At 38.5% G+C, this 13,699-nt stretch overlaps 1 protein-coding gene across 1 annotated transcript in view; it reads left to right on the forward strand.

Moving 5' to 3' along the window:
* L2HGDH (L-2-hydroxyglutarate dehydrogenase) overlaps positions 1–13,699 on the forward strand; it is a 40,796-nt gene that overhangs the window by 4,327 nt on the left and 22,770 nt on the right. Inside the window, exons 2-4 of the mRNA XM_082735172.1 lie at positions 1,085–1,200; positions 1,890–2,041; positions 6,255–6,386. Of these exons, the coding sequence (XP_082591298.1) occupies positions 1,085–1,200; positions 1,890–2,041; positions 6,255–6,386 (400 nt within the window). The remainder of the gene's footprint in view (positions 1–1,084; positions 1,201–1,889; positions 2,042–6,254; positions 6,387–13,699) is intronic.

A 13,699-nucleotide genomic window follows, 5' to 3' on the forward strand; every position in this document is an offset into this window, starting at 1 on the left:
GGCTCAGCTGGTAGAGCATGTGACTCTTAATCTCAGAGTCATGAGTTCAAGATCCACTTTGAGCATGGAGCCAGTTAAAATTAAAAGACAAGAACAACAAAAACAAAAATAATTTAAAAAATCAGAATGATGGTATCGTGGGCATGTTTTATAGAGGCCTTTTAGAAACAATATATTAAAATATTTACAGATGGGGCGCCTGGGTGGCTCAGAGGGTTAAGCCTCTGCCTTCGGCTTGGGTCATGATCTCAGGGTCCTGGGATCGAGCCCCACATCGGGCTCTCTGCTCAGCAGGGAGTCTGCTTCCCCCTCTCTCTCTGCCTGCTTATGATCTCTTGCTCTCTCTGTGTCAAATAAATAAATAAATTCTTAAAAAAATATTTACAGATAATGTTTAGGATTTGCATCAAAATAATTTAATTTAGGAAGAGCTGAAATAGGTGGGGTATAGAAAAGGCAAGATTGGCCCTGTTCCTGTCAGACTAGATTTTGGGGCCCATGAGGTAGGTGCTAAAGGTAGATGTTTCTGCTCCTCATTGCTGAATTAGATAGACTATACGTGCCCTTCCTAATTTTTTTCTTTTAAAGATTTTGTTAGAAAGCCTGCACTCACAAGCAGCGGGAGGAGTACAAGATGGGGAAGGAGAGAGAATCCTCAAGCTGACTCCCTGCTAAGCACAGGGCTCAATCCCTGGACCCTGAGATCACAACCTGAGCTGAAACCAAGAGTCAGATGCTTAACAGACTGAGCCACCCAGGTGCCCCTGCACTTGAATTTCAAATGAGTAAATGGTAGAGCAGAATTTGATGCCTAACAGAGTAATGGATGCTAGGACTCTGGGATCATGACCTGAGTCATGAAGGCAGTGGCTTAGCCAACTGAGCCACCCAGGTGCCCCAATGCCTCTAATTCTTAAAGGCTTTTTCTGTTAAGAAGCCAATAGCGTAAGGCCCAAGAAATATTTGATTTTCATGATTACAAATTCATAGTTTAATTGTTCACTGATGATGAAAGTTATGCACATGAAGTTTTATAAGATCTACTATAAACATGCATTACTTTAAAGGTGACTTTCTCTTAAAGCTCATTTGATGTAGTCATTATCGGTGGCGGAATTGTGGGCCTTGCCTCTGCCAGAGCACTCATCCTGCGACATCCAGCACTTTCCATTGGTGTTCTGGAAAAGGAAAAAGATTTAGGTATGTATGATATTGTTGTGGCTCTTTGGGCTTAATCTGCTCATTTTTTCAATCCTGCATCTTTCATGTGGAATGTTGATGTTAGTATCCTAATTAGGGTTCTCCATAAAGCAGAGCCTGGGACTAAAACTTGAGCATAGGTGATTTATTTGAGAGGCTGTTTAGGAGGCAGGACTGAGGGGATGTGGAGAGTAAACTGGGAAGGAGGAAAAGCCACAGGAGGGTACGTTATCAAGGCTGCTGTTGTGAGCTTGATTCCTCTGGGACCTCTGAGGAGCTACATGAACATTTCCAAGTATTGTGCTCATTTATTCATCAGCTAGTGTTTCTGCTGGCTGAGGATTACCCTAGGGATGTTGAGGCATAGTCCTCTCTACCCTCACCCCTCAACCTGTTAGGAATGGGCATGCAGAATGCCTAGAGTTATAGGGGCCCTTGGAGTGGTTTGCTGGTGGTGAGAGGTGGGTTTGTGCACCAGAGTTGTAATTGAAGTCAAAGTTGGGCTGGGAGGATATGGCATGGACACCAGGGATGGCTGCTAGAGGAAATTACCATGCCCTGCCTGTGAGAACAAACTCCGAATGTTCAATAATGTGGTCTCTAATAGCTTTATCTATGTTTGTTCCTGCTGTTTGCAGGTTTTGTATGCATTGTGTAGTTTCTCTTACCCTGTTTCTCTTGTCCGGTAGCTGTTCACCAGACTGGACATAACAGTGGTGTCATACATAGTGGAATTTATTATAAACCTGAATCTCTGAAAGCTAAATTGTGTGTACAAGGTGCAGCCCTCCTCTATGAGTATTGTAACCAAAAGGGAATTTCCTACAAGCAATGTGGCAAGGTAAGGCATTTTACTAGGGCCCTGACTTACAACTAGCGTTTTCTTAGTGATGTTTATTGCTGAGTTAAAAAAAAAAAAGGCTCTTCTCTCTTTTTGCAATTTTCAAAATCTAATATTAGGAAATAACTAGAAAAGGTGGTATGACTAACTCCATGTTATTTTTTTAAAAAGTAACAGGCTTATTGACATATAACTTATATACTGTCTAATTCATCCTTTTATTAAAGTGTTTAATTTGATTTTTAGTATAGTCAGAGAATTGTGCAATTATCACCACTGTCTAATTTTAGAACATATTCATGACCTCATAAAGAAGCCCTGTGCTTATTAACAGTTATTCCCAGTACCTCTCACTTCCTATTTCTACCTTCTTCCAGCTGCTGGCAACCACAAATATACTTTCACTTTCTCTGGATTTGCCTGTTTTAGATATTTCCTATAAATAGAATCCTACAATATGTTGTCTTTTGTGACTGACTTCTTCTGCTTAGCATAATATTCTCAAGGTTCATTCATTTTCCGGCATGAATCAGTATTTTGTTCCTTTTTATAGTCCATTGTGTAGGTATACCACATTTTGTTTACCTCTTTATCAGTTGACTGACATTTGGATTATTTCCACATTTGACTATTATGAATCATGCAGCTATGGACATTTATGTACAAGTATTTGTGTGGGCTTATGTTTTCATTTCTCTCAGGTACACACCTAGAAATGAAATTCCTGGGTCATTTGGTAACTCCATTTTAACATTTTGAAGCACTGCCAAACTGTTTTTTTAAAGTTCTGCAGTATTTTATTATTATTATTATTATTATTATTATTTATTATTTATTTTTTTATTTGAGAGAGAGCATGAGCGAGAAGGTCAGAGAGAGAAGCAGACTCCCCGTGGAGCTGGAAGCCCGATGTGGGACTCGATCCCGGAACTCCGGGATCATGACCTGAGCAGAAGGCAGTCGTCCAACCAACTGAACCACCCAGGCATCCCTTATTATTATTATGTTTTAAAGATTTTATTCATTTATTTGACAGAGATTAAAGATTTTATTCATTTATTTGACAGAGATCACAAGTAGACAGAGAGGCAGGCAGAGAGACATAGAGGGGGAAGCAGGCTGCCTGCTGAGCAGAGAGCCAGATGCAGAGGTCGATCCCAGGACCCTGAGATCATAACCTGAGCTGAAGGCAGAGGCTCAACCCATTGAGCCACCCAGGCACCCCGAGTTCTGCACTATTTTAAATTGCCATCAGCAGCTAGTGAGGATTCCAGTATCTTTACATCCTTGTCAACACCTGTATTGTCTATCACTTATTTTAGCCATCCTTAGTGGATGTGAAGTGGTATGTCAATGTGGTTTTGATTTGCATTACCCTAGTAGTTAATGGTGTTGAGCATCTTTTCATATACTTATTGGCCACTTATTTATGTTCTTTGAAAAAATGTCTATTCAGTTCTTTTGCCCATTTAAATATTGGTTATTTATCTCTATTCTTGAGTTGTAAGTGTTCTATATATATCCTGGATACAGCCCCTTATCAGCTATATGATATTTACTAAAACACTACTAGAATATTAAGATATTTTATGTATAAACTAAAATAGTAATAATAGTAATATTAATATTTTAAATAATGCTAAATATTTTTTCCTATGGATTTTCTTTTTTGCTTTCTTGATAATATATTTTAAAGCACAGAAACTTGTAATTTTTATGAAGTTCATTTATCACTTTTTTCTTTTGTTGCTTATAGTTTTATTGTGTTTTTTCTTTTTTTAAGATTTTATTTATTTATTTGACAGACAGAGATCACAAGTAGGCAGAGAGAGAGGAGGAAGCAGGCTACCTGCTGAGCAGAGAGCCCGATGTGGGGCTCGATCCCAGGACCCTGGGATCATGACCTGAGCTGAAGGCAGAGGCTTTAACCCACTGAGCCACTCAGGTGCCCCACCATTTCATATAGATTATCTAATTTGTTGCTATATAGTTATTCGAATTTCCTTGTAAGTCTTCTTCATGTAGTTTTTTTTTAATTTTGTTTTTAAGATCTTATTTATTTACTTGACAGACAGAGATCACATGCAGGCAGAGAGGCAGGCAGAGAGAGAGAGAGAGGAGGAAGCAGGCTCCCTGCTGAGCGGAGAGCCCAATGCAGGGCTCCATCTCAGTACCCTGAGATCATGACCCAAGCTAAAGGCAAAGGCTTTAACCCACTGAAGCACCCAGGTGGCCCATTCTTCATGTAGTTTTTAAGAATAAAAGTTTGTTGTTGCTATTAAAGGTGTTATGATTTTTTAAATAATGTGGAATAATGGTCCCAACATAGTGTTAAGTGAAAAAAACAAGATATAAAATTGTACTTATACTTTTTATATTGAATTATAAGGGTTCTTTTTACATATTCTGGATATTAGGCAATATCAGCTATGTGATTTATGAATATTTTAACCCATTCCTTGTGTTGTCTTTTCACTTTCTTGATAGTGTCCTTGGATTTCACTTCTGTTTTTAAGGTTAATTATTTGTTGATTTAAATAACATTTACCCCTTGATTAAAAGTATTATCTCATAAAATTCTGGTGACTTCTTGCTTGAAGTAACAATTTGTGAATTCTGATGTACCTCTGAATTCTAATGTACCTGTGAAGATGCATCTGTGCCTTTCTTTGCCAGTAGCTGTTAAGGAAGAAACTACCTCAGATAGTTTGCCCAGAAATAAATAGAAAAAAATCCTGAGTAAAGTTGATTGATTTACTTTTTTTTTTTCTTCTGCAGTAGAATGCATTAGTAAATATTTTATAATATACTTTATTCCAGGAAATAAAATGGATAGTTTTCTGTTAGTGATATCCCATTATACTAAATTATCAGTTTTCTGATAAATTGGTATTTTATATACTCTTGTAGAAATAAGAAAGCCATTCTTTTTTTTTTTTTTTTTAAGATTTTATTTATTTATTTGACAGAGATCATCAGTAGGCAGAGGGGCAGGCAGAGAGAGAGAAGGAAGCAGGCTTCCCGCTGAGCAGAGAGGGCTCGATCCCAGGACCTTGAGATCATGACCTGAGCCGAAGGCAGAGGCTTTAACCCACTGAGCCACCCAGGCGCTCCCAAGAAGGCCATTCCTTTTTGTTTGTTTGTTTTTGTTTTTGTTTTCTTTTTTTTTTTTTAAACATTTTTTTTAAAGATTTTATTTATTTATTTGACAGAGAGAGATCACAGTAGGCAGAGAGGCAGGCAGAGAGAGAGAGGAAGGGAAGCAGGCCCCCTGCTGAGCAGAGAGCTCAGGGATCCCAGGACTCTGAGATCATGACCTGAGCCGAAGGCAGCGGTTTAACCCACTGAGCCACCCCGGCACCCTGTTTTCGTTTTTTTTTTAATTGTAAAGACTATGCCACCTGTACTACTCTACCCTTTAGAATTGAGGGAGTGATGTTGATAATAGTTGCTGTGGCCAAGATTCATGTAGCAACTGTGACAGGAGAAGTGGAAATTAAGGCTACATCTCACTTTTAAGGAAAATTTGGGTTTTTTTTTACTTTTTACTTTTTTTTTTTTTTAAGGTTTTGTTTATTTATTTGACAGACAGAGATCACAAGTAGGCAGAGAGGTAGGCAGAGAGAGGAGGAAGCAGGCTCCCTGCTGAGCAGAGTCCAATGTGTGGCTCGATCCCAGGACCCTGGGATCATGATCTGAGCCGAAGCAGAGGCTTTAACCCACTGAGCCACCTAGGTGCCCCTAATTTTTTACTTTTTTTAAGGAAAAATTGTTTTAATTTAGTTTTCTTTTTTTTTTTTTTAAAGAACTTGTTCTTTTTTTTTTTTTTTTTTTAAAGATTTTATTTATTTACTTGAGAGAGAGACAGTGAGAGAGAGCATGAACGAGGAGAAGGTCAGAGAGAGAAGCAGACTCCCCATGGAGCTGGGAGCCCGATGTGGGACTCGATCCCGGTACTCCAGGATCATGACCTGAGGCGAAGGCAGTCGTCCAACCAACTGAGCCACCCAGGCGTCCCTTAATTTAGTTTTCTTAAGACAACTTTTACCTATGGAGGTGGAAATTGAGGTCATGAAAAAAGGGAGAAGTAGACAAAAATCAAACAAATTTGAATCAAGATAATTTATTATTTTTTATTGACTTTATCTTTTATAGTTAATTATATGTTTAACTCTCCATATTCTTAACTGGTTTTTTTGGTTTTTTTTCTAAGCTTATAGTAGCTGTTGAACAAGAAGAAATCCCCAGACTTCAGGCCCTATATGAGAGAGGCCTGCAGAATGGTGTGCAGGGCCTGAGGCTAATCCAACAGGAGGATATAAAGAAGAAGGAGCCATATTGTAGGGTAAGTGATTCACTAAAACCCCACATTCACGTCACAAAGATATTTTCATTTAGGGCTCAGTCGTGTGACATGGAAACTAAAGGTAAACTTAAAAGGAATCACTCTTCTGGGACAGTGAGGTAACAGCCACAAGGGGGCATTGCTGCAAATTCTGAACACCTGATTTCTTCTTTCCCGGTGAGAAAATACCAAATCTGAAGAACAGAAGCAGAGACAAGAGGAGGTCTGAGACCATATGGTATGTTGGGAAAGCATTGAATGGTGAGGTATGGTGGATTCCCAGGGTGTGTAGGGAGAGATAATAGATAAGCCTGGAAAAACAGGGTTAGGCTTGTGTAAAGGACTTAATATTCCCGCTAATAACTTTGAAGTTAGTAGGCATGAGGAAGAACTGACAAATTTTGAGAAGGGTGGCTACGTTATCCATGAGTGTGAAGGGTAGTTTGTAGAATATCTTGCTTAGAACATGCTATGGGGAGAACAGTTCTTTTATTTATGAAAGAAACATGAATAATAATTTAATAGTTACTCAGCATATTGACTTTCTTTGATAGTCTTTCAGAGGCTATCAGTCCTACCCCAGTTCCACTAACTATTCCAATGAAAGGCTATTATCTCCTGTTACTCACCACCATCATTTTTGGGGGGCGGGGGGAGAAGTAGAGTTATGTGTTAACATACCAACTTCAGAAATTCAGTATAAGCAGAATATCATGTAGAGTCACCACAATAAAATGGCTTAATGACTATTTAAACATCTTTCTTTCTTTCTTTCTTTCTTTCTTTCTTTCTTTCTTTCTTTCTTTCTTTTTTAGAGCAGTTGGGGAGGAGGGGGAAGGAGAGAGAGAGAATCTTAAGCAGGTTCCACACCCAGTTTGGGGCCCGACGTGAGGCTTTACTTCATGACTCTGAGATCATGACCTGAGCTGAAACCAACAGTTGGATGCTTCACCCAGGTGCCCCCACCCCATTATACTGACAATATACAATAGGTGGACTCTAGGTACATGTCCTAGAGAATGTGACTTTGAACTCACTGCCAGAAAATGCTTATCAAAAGCTTGGTTTATGGGAAATAAAAACACTATTTATGAGTGATACCCTGGAGAATATGTAGACCATTTATTCCTATATGTCTACACTACCCAAGTGGCACACCTACATTGCAGTGTTTTTCTCTCCCCATCCTACTCTTTGACCCCAGATTACTCCCTCTGAATTATTCTTTGGTTTTATGGCATTAGCCTATGGAGAGGGTCATTGTGACACTGGATGAGGTTAGGTTGGGTTGAGGATGAGGTTAGGATGAGGTTGAGGACATAGGTTGTCCACTGTGTTATCCAACATCTGTCTCCGAGAACCCTCAGGAGAAATTTCTCTCAGACCTCACTTCTAAGAATAATTATGTTCTTTCTGAGCACAATTGACTTGTTTTTATCTTATGAACATGGACTCATTTAATCGATCGTGTTGTTGTATTTACCATGGCTGCAAGGAAGCTCGGAAACACACTTGTGTCTCCACTCCTCCCACATATCTAGGGTCTTAAGCATATATTTTTATTTTTATGTATTTCTCTCTTCATTTAATTATATCTTTCCACTCTCATCTTCTATCTACCTTGATTTTTGGGGCTTTTTTTATTGAATCATAACATAAGATAAGAATCATAAATGTATAGTGTGATGAATTTTCATAAAGTGTGACCAGTACCTGGATCAACAGCATAATGTTACCAGCCTCCCAGTATTCTTCTCAAGCCCCTTCCTATCACTGCCTTTCCCCTAAGGGTAACCACTGTCCTGACTTCTTACATCATAGGTTTTATAATTGTATTAAGTGGAATTGTATAGTAGGTGTTCATTTTGTGTCTGAACTTTTTTTATTCAGTATTAGTTATGAAATTCATCCGTATGTTGCATATAAGTGTAGTTATAAGTTTCATGGCCTTATAATTATACAAAGGTAAAAGTCAGGGTACATTTTTTTTTCTGTATGGATACCCAATTGACCCAGCACCATTTGTCAAAACACCATTGTTTCCCCACTGCACTGCACTGTTACCTTTGTGGTATCAGGTGACTGTATGTGTGGACTCCATGTCTGGACTATTCTGTTCCGTTCTCTCCTCTTTCACCACTACCATAATGTCTTGATTATCATAACTTTTTAGTAGGTTTAATAATCTGGTCGAGAAATTCCATTTATTTTGTTCTTCTTCAACATTACTTGGCTGTTCTTAGATCTTTGTATTTCTGTATATCTTTTAGAATTAATTTGCTAGGGGCACCTGGGTGGCTCATTGGGTTAAAGCCTCTGCCTTCAGCTCAGGTCATGATCCTGGAGTCCTGGGATTGAGCCCTGCATCAGGCTCTCTGCTCAGCAGGGAGCCTGCTTCCTCCTCTCTCTCTGCCTACTTGTGTCTGTCAAAAAATAAATAAAATAATATTTAAAAAGAATTAATTTGCTAAACCCCACAAGGTAAACTTTTGTGATTTTGATTGAAATTGCATTGAATTTGTAGGTCCGTTGGAGACAATTTATATCTTCACAATACTGTATCTTCCAATCCATGAACATAGTAGATCCATCCATTTATCTGTATCTTCTTAATTCATTACAAAAATGTGTTCTTATTTTCAGTGTAGGGGTCTTTCATACCTCTTAGATTCATTTCTAAGTATTTGATGGTTTTTGATACTCCCATAAATGGTATTGTTACTTAAATTCACTTTCTACTTGTCTCATTTTATGCTTGTATGTTGCAAATATTTCTACTTGTATATTGCAAACACTAGAAAATTTCATTTTCTACTTGTACATTGCAAATATATGGAAATATATTTTATTTTTGACCTTTCATCCATCTTGGATGTTAGATTCACATATTTATTCTAATAGTTTCTATAATTTTGGGGGGGAGATTTTCTATGTAGTCTTGTTGTCTGCAAATAATAACTTTTATTTTTTCCTTTCCAATTAATATACTTAGCTGGCTCAATGTTTAGTGCTAGTATATATTGTTTTGTGTTCTTTGTTTGTTTTTAGAAGCTGCCTCAAATCTTTTCTGCAAAAAAGACAAAGTAGAAATAAAGTTTTTTCCGCCCTGATGTTATCTTTAGTTATATAGGTCAAAATATATGGTTTTCTTTTCTTTTCTTTCTTTCTTTTTTTTTTTTTTTAAGATTTTATTTACTTAAGAGTACAAGCAGGTGGAGGGGCAGAGGGAGAGGAAGAGGGTAAGGGGCAGTCTTCCTGCTGAGCATGGAGCCTGATGCAGGGCTCGATCCGAGGACCCTGAGATCATGAACTATCAGATGCTTAACTGACTAAGCCACCCAAGGCATCCCAAAATATAGGTCTTCTTTATTAGTATAAAGTTACTAAGAGGAATCATAATACCTATGATTCCAAATAATGTTGAATGAGTTCTTCTTCCAAAGGTCATAGCATCTTCAGTTCTAGCATTCCTCACCTTGGGTCTCAGAATAATCAAAGTGTTTTGCTTGTGGGATACACTAGGCCTTCTATTCCCTATTCTTCTCTCCAGGTGTTTCTTGTCTCTCTGACATGGTAAATGAATGACTAATTTTGTAAAAACAAGTCACATTCATTGACTATCTTATTTTGGCTTTCTGTTTCTTTCAGGCTTTGACCAAATGCTACATGGTCTAAGCCAGGGTTGGCAGTGTGGTCGGTAGGCCAAATCCAGCCTTCCACCTGTTTTTTATGGCCTATAAACTGAGGATAGTTTTTACATTTTTAAGTGGTTGAAGAAAATTAAAAGAATTGTCTTTTGTGACACATGAAAATTATATGAAATTGAAATTTCAGTGTCCAAAAATATAGGAATACATGTATTTTTTGTATTGTCTATGGTTGTTTTTGTACCATAGCCAAACTGAGTAGTTTGAGATCATAAGTCCCATGTGAACAAAAATATGTAGTGGCTGGCCCTTTACAGAAAAGATTGCCAGCCCCCGGTCTAAACAGCAGGGAACCACTGAAGAATTTGAGCAGGAGAATGACATGTAAAATGTGCCAATTTAGGGAACTTAATCAAGTTTCTGGTACATAGGATGGAATTGGACTGGACATGGGAAAGAGGGGAGCATTGAATCAGAGGCCAGAGCCAGCTGGAATAATAAACATCGTCTGTTGTAAAACTTTGTGAGGGGCTTTAGAGAGAGGAAGAAATGGGAAGAGAAGCCCAGGCTCTATATCATGCTTGACTGTTAAAAACAAACAGAGTGGGGCGCCTGGGTGGTTCAGTGGATTAAAGCCTCTGTCTTCAGTTCAGGTTGTGATCCCAGGGTCCTGGGATCGAGCCCCACACCGAGCTCTCTGCTCAGCGGGGAGCCTGCTTCCTTCTCTCTCTCTGCCTGCATCTCTGCCTACTTGTGATCTCTGTCTGTCAAATAAATAAATAAAATCTTAAAAACAACAACAACAACAACAAAAAAAACAGAGCAGCATTTTATGCACTGTAAGTTTGAGTCTGGATGGTGTTCTGTGTGCCTGACCATGTGGTCTTCACAGGCCTCACAATGAGGAGATGAGCTATATGTACATAGTCAGATTATATGTGTCTTATAAATGAAAGTGACTCAGTTACTTTCTCAAGGTCACATAGCTCCCAAGAGTCCCTGCCCCAAGATCTGATTCAGAACTGGTATTTTTTCTGTTCAGTTCAGCCAACATTTTCATCTTTACTATGTACCAAACACTATATTAGGTACTATAGGTATGAAGATGAGTAAGATATGGTGATCAGCCTAAAGAAAAGTAGAGTAGCAGAAGATAAAATTCTAATATAGTAAAAAGTATTTTGATAGAGCTAATAATCTGTTTTGTATCAATATAAGGGAAAGCTTTTAGCTTAGTCTACGAGTTTAGGAAAGGCTTCTTGAGGTAAACCTTCACTTGAGAGATGATTAAGGAGTATAACTTATAAAGGGGGTACAATCTGCTTTTCTCCAAGGCCTCTGCAGAACTGATCTACTTTATATAATGTTGCATTAACATTATCTGGCACTTTATATAATGCCACATTATAATTACTTATGCCTAGATGTATTTAGTGGTGGCAGTGTATAGTGGAAAAATAGTCTGGTTATTACATAAAGGTCTCTTGAGTGAATTTCTTCCTGGTCCTTCAACCCTAGTGCTATGACCAGGAGTAGGGGGCAAAATTTCTATAGTATAGGTTCATTTCTGTTTTGTCCAGCCTCTCCGGAAAGAAAAAGTTCAGGACAGCTCTAAAGGGCTTTTTGGATTAGGTCTCTTTAGGGAGAAGATTAAATAGCTCTAAGGGGAGCATCTTGGAAATTTGTGTAAACTTTGTCTTTGGAGGATAGCTTTCGACAGCTCTCTCTGGGCAGATCCTGACTGTGCACTCTGACCTTAGCTTTTGTGATCTTTTGTCTTTTCTTTAACACTGTTAGTCAACCACACGTTCATCTGTTCCTCTCTGCTCCTGACTTTCAACTCCCAACTCTCTGTGTCCTGCTTGCCTAGTTCATTTCTAGCCACCTGACCTGCAGTAGCCTCAGATTTCAAGCTCTGACCTGCTAACCTGTAGAATGCATCCACAGCCTCCTGGCTGACACCCAGCCTGTCTACCAGCCCCATCCTGGGCCAGGGAGTTGAATTGCTGAGCCACAGTGACTCACTCCACCTTCCCACAGTGACTCACTCCACCTATATTGTGGGGCACACCAGCATCTCATGAGGTGGGACAAAACCAAGACTTGAAGGAGAAAGAAAGAAGGGAGACCTTTAAAGGGAAGGTCTAGAGTGGAGAGCAATCTAGTATGTTTAAAGACAGCCGTTAGAAGTTCACCATTCAGTAGAAGTTTGAGTGCCTTTTGTGTGTCAGACATTGTGCTGGGTAATAGGAAAAATAAGATGAATAAGGAAGTTACGGGGATTCCAAAAAACTGTTGATATGAAGCACTTTTATAGCATGTTTTTATCCTTCTTTTATCTTATTTGTCATGTAGTTTATGTGAGGTGAGTTTTTGTGACTAAGCTTTTGGTATTACCTGCTGGTTTCCAAGGTTATTGTACCCCAAATACTATTTACAGTTTGAAGTTGGATTATAACCATTGACTTGTGGATTTGGAGGTGGTCAGGCAATATAAGATGCAATTTCAAAATCTTAAATGTGTATCTATTACATCAAGACATAAGGAATGATTTCTGTGTTTGGCAAATGATCTTATAGTCTGGAAGCAAAAATCAAATTTACCAAATGTTGCCTTCAATTTGTGACAAGAGACTATTGCTTGTTTTGTGAGCCTTTACCCCTAGTGTGATCTGGCCATTTGGAATTGGTGATCAGGGATGGACGGCAAAGCCAAAAGCTTTTAGAGGTTAAGTAGGTAAATGTATTGGAGTAGGGGTGGGGCTGAATACAAGAATGAGATATTTAAAATAATACTATCAGATAGAATTGTAAAACTGCAATGATACCAGTCCCATGCCAGCCAAACAAGAGGATGGCAGCATTTACCAGTCACACACAGCTTCTGGGCATTAGTTGTTCTGAGAACCAGGCTACCAGCCTCTTAGGGAAAACCGATTGGGAGAAATGATATACTCATACACATAATAAGGCAACAGAAAATGATGCTGTTTCCAAGGACTCACCAAAATCTAGTCAATACTTGGCATGTGAAATTCTATTCTTAAGAATGGTAAAGGCCAACGCACATTCAACATTTGTTCCAACAAATCAAGTAAGTATGATTATAGGTCATTCATCTGTAGAATTTGAGCATGTCTTGAGTGGTAAGACCAAAGCAAAAAGCCCACCAAATAGCAACAACATAATGACAACAAAAAAGTCAGGCTATTAATTTCTCTATTACTTGAAGAGAAAATTGGAGTTAACCATATAAAATCTCCATTCAATATTTTTTGTCCTGAAGATAGTTTGCAGCAAATCAAATCAACACTCCGCAAACATTGTAAATAGCTAGAACAACTCTGAGTCCTCACGGAGTGTGCATGACATATGATATACTACTGGGAAAATCTCAGTGGAGTTCATTTAAAACAATCATTTGGTGATATGGAATTTGACTCAGAATCAGATATGAATCAGAATCAGGTATGTTGAGGGATGAATAAAACTGAAAAATTCATTGTAGCAGCTAGAAGAACCCAGCAAAATTAACTCCCCAACAGAGGAGAATGATTTCCTGAGTACAAGAGATTTCTTATTTAGCTAGTCTTATTTCTTTTATTTGTTAGACATATTATTCAACATCAGATTTAGGCACTGAATTTTTGCCAAGCAATGATAATG

Source organism: Mustela nivalis (genome assembly GCF_964662115.1).
Source record: "Mustela nivalis genome assembly, chromosome: 6".
NCBI classification, from domain to species: domain Eukaryota; kingdom Metazoa; phylum Chordata; class Mammalia; order Carnivora; family Mustelidae; genus Mustela; species Mustela nivalis.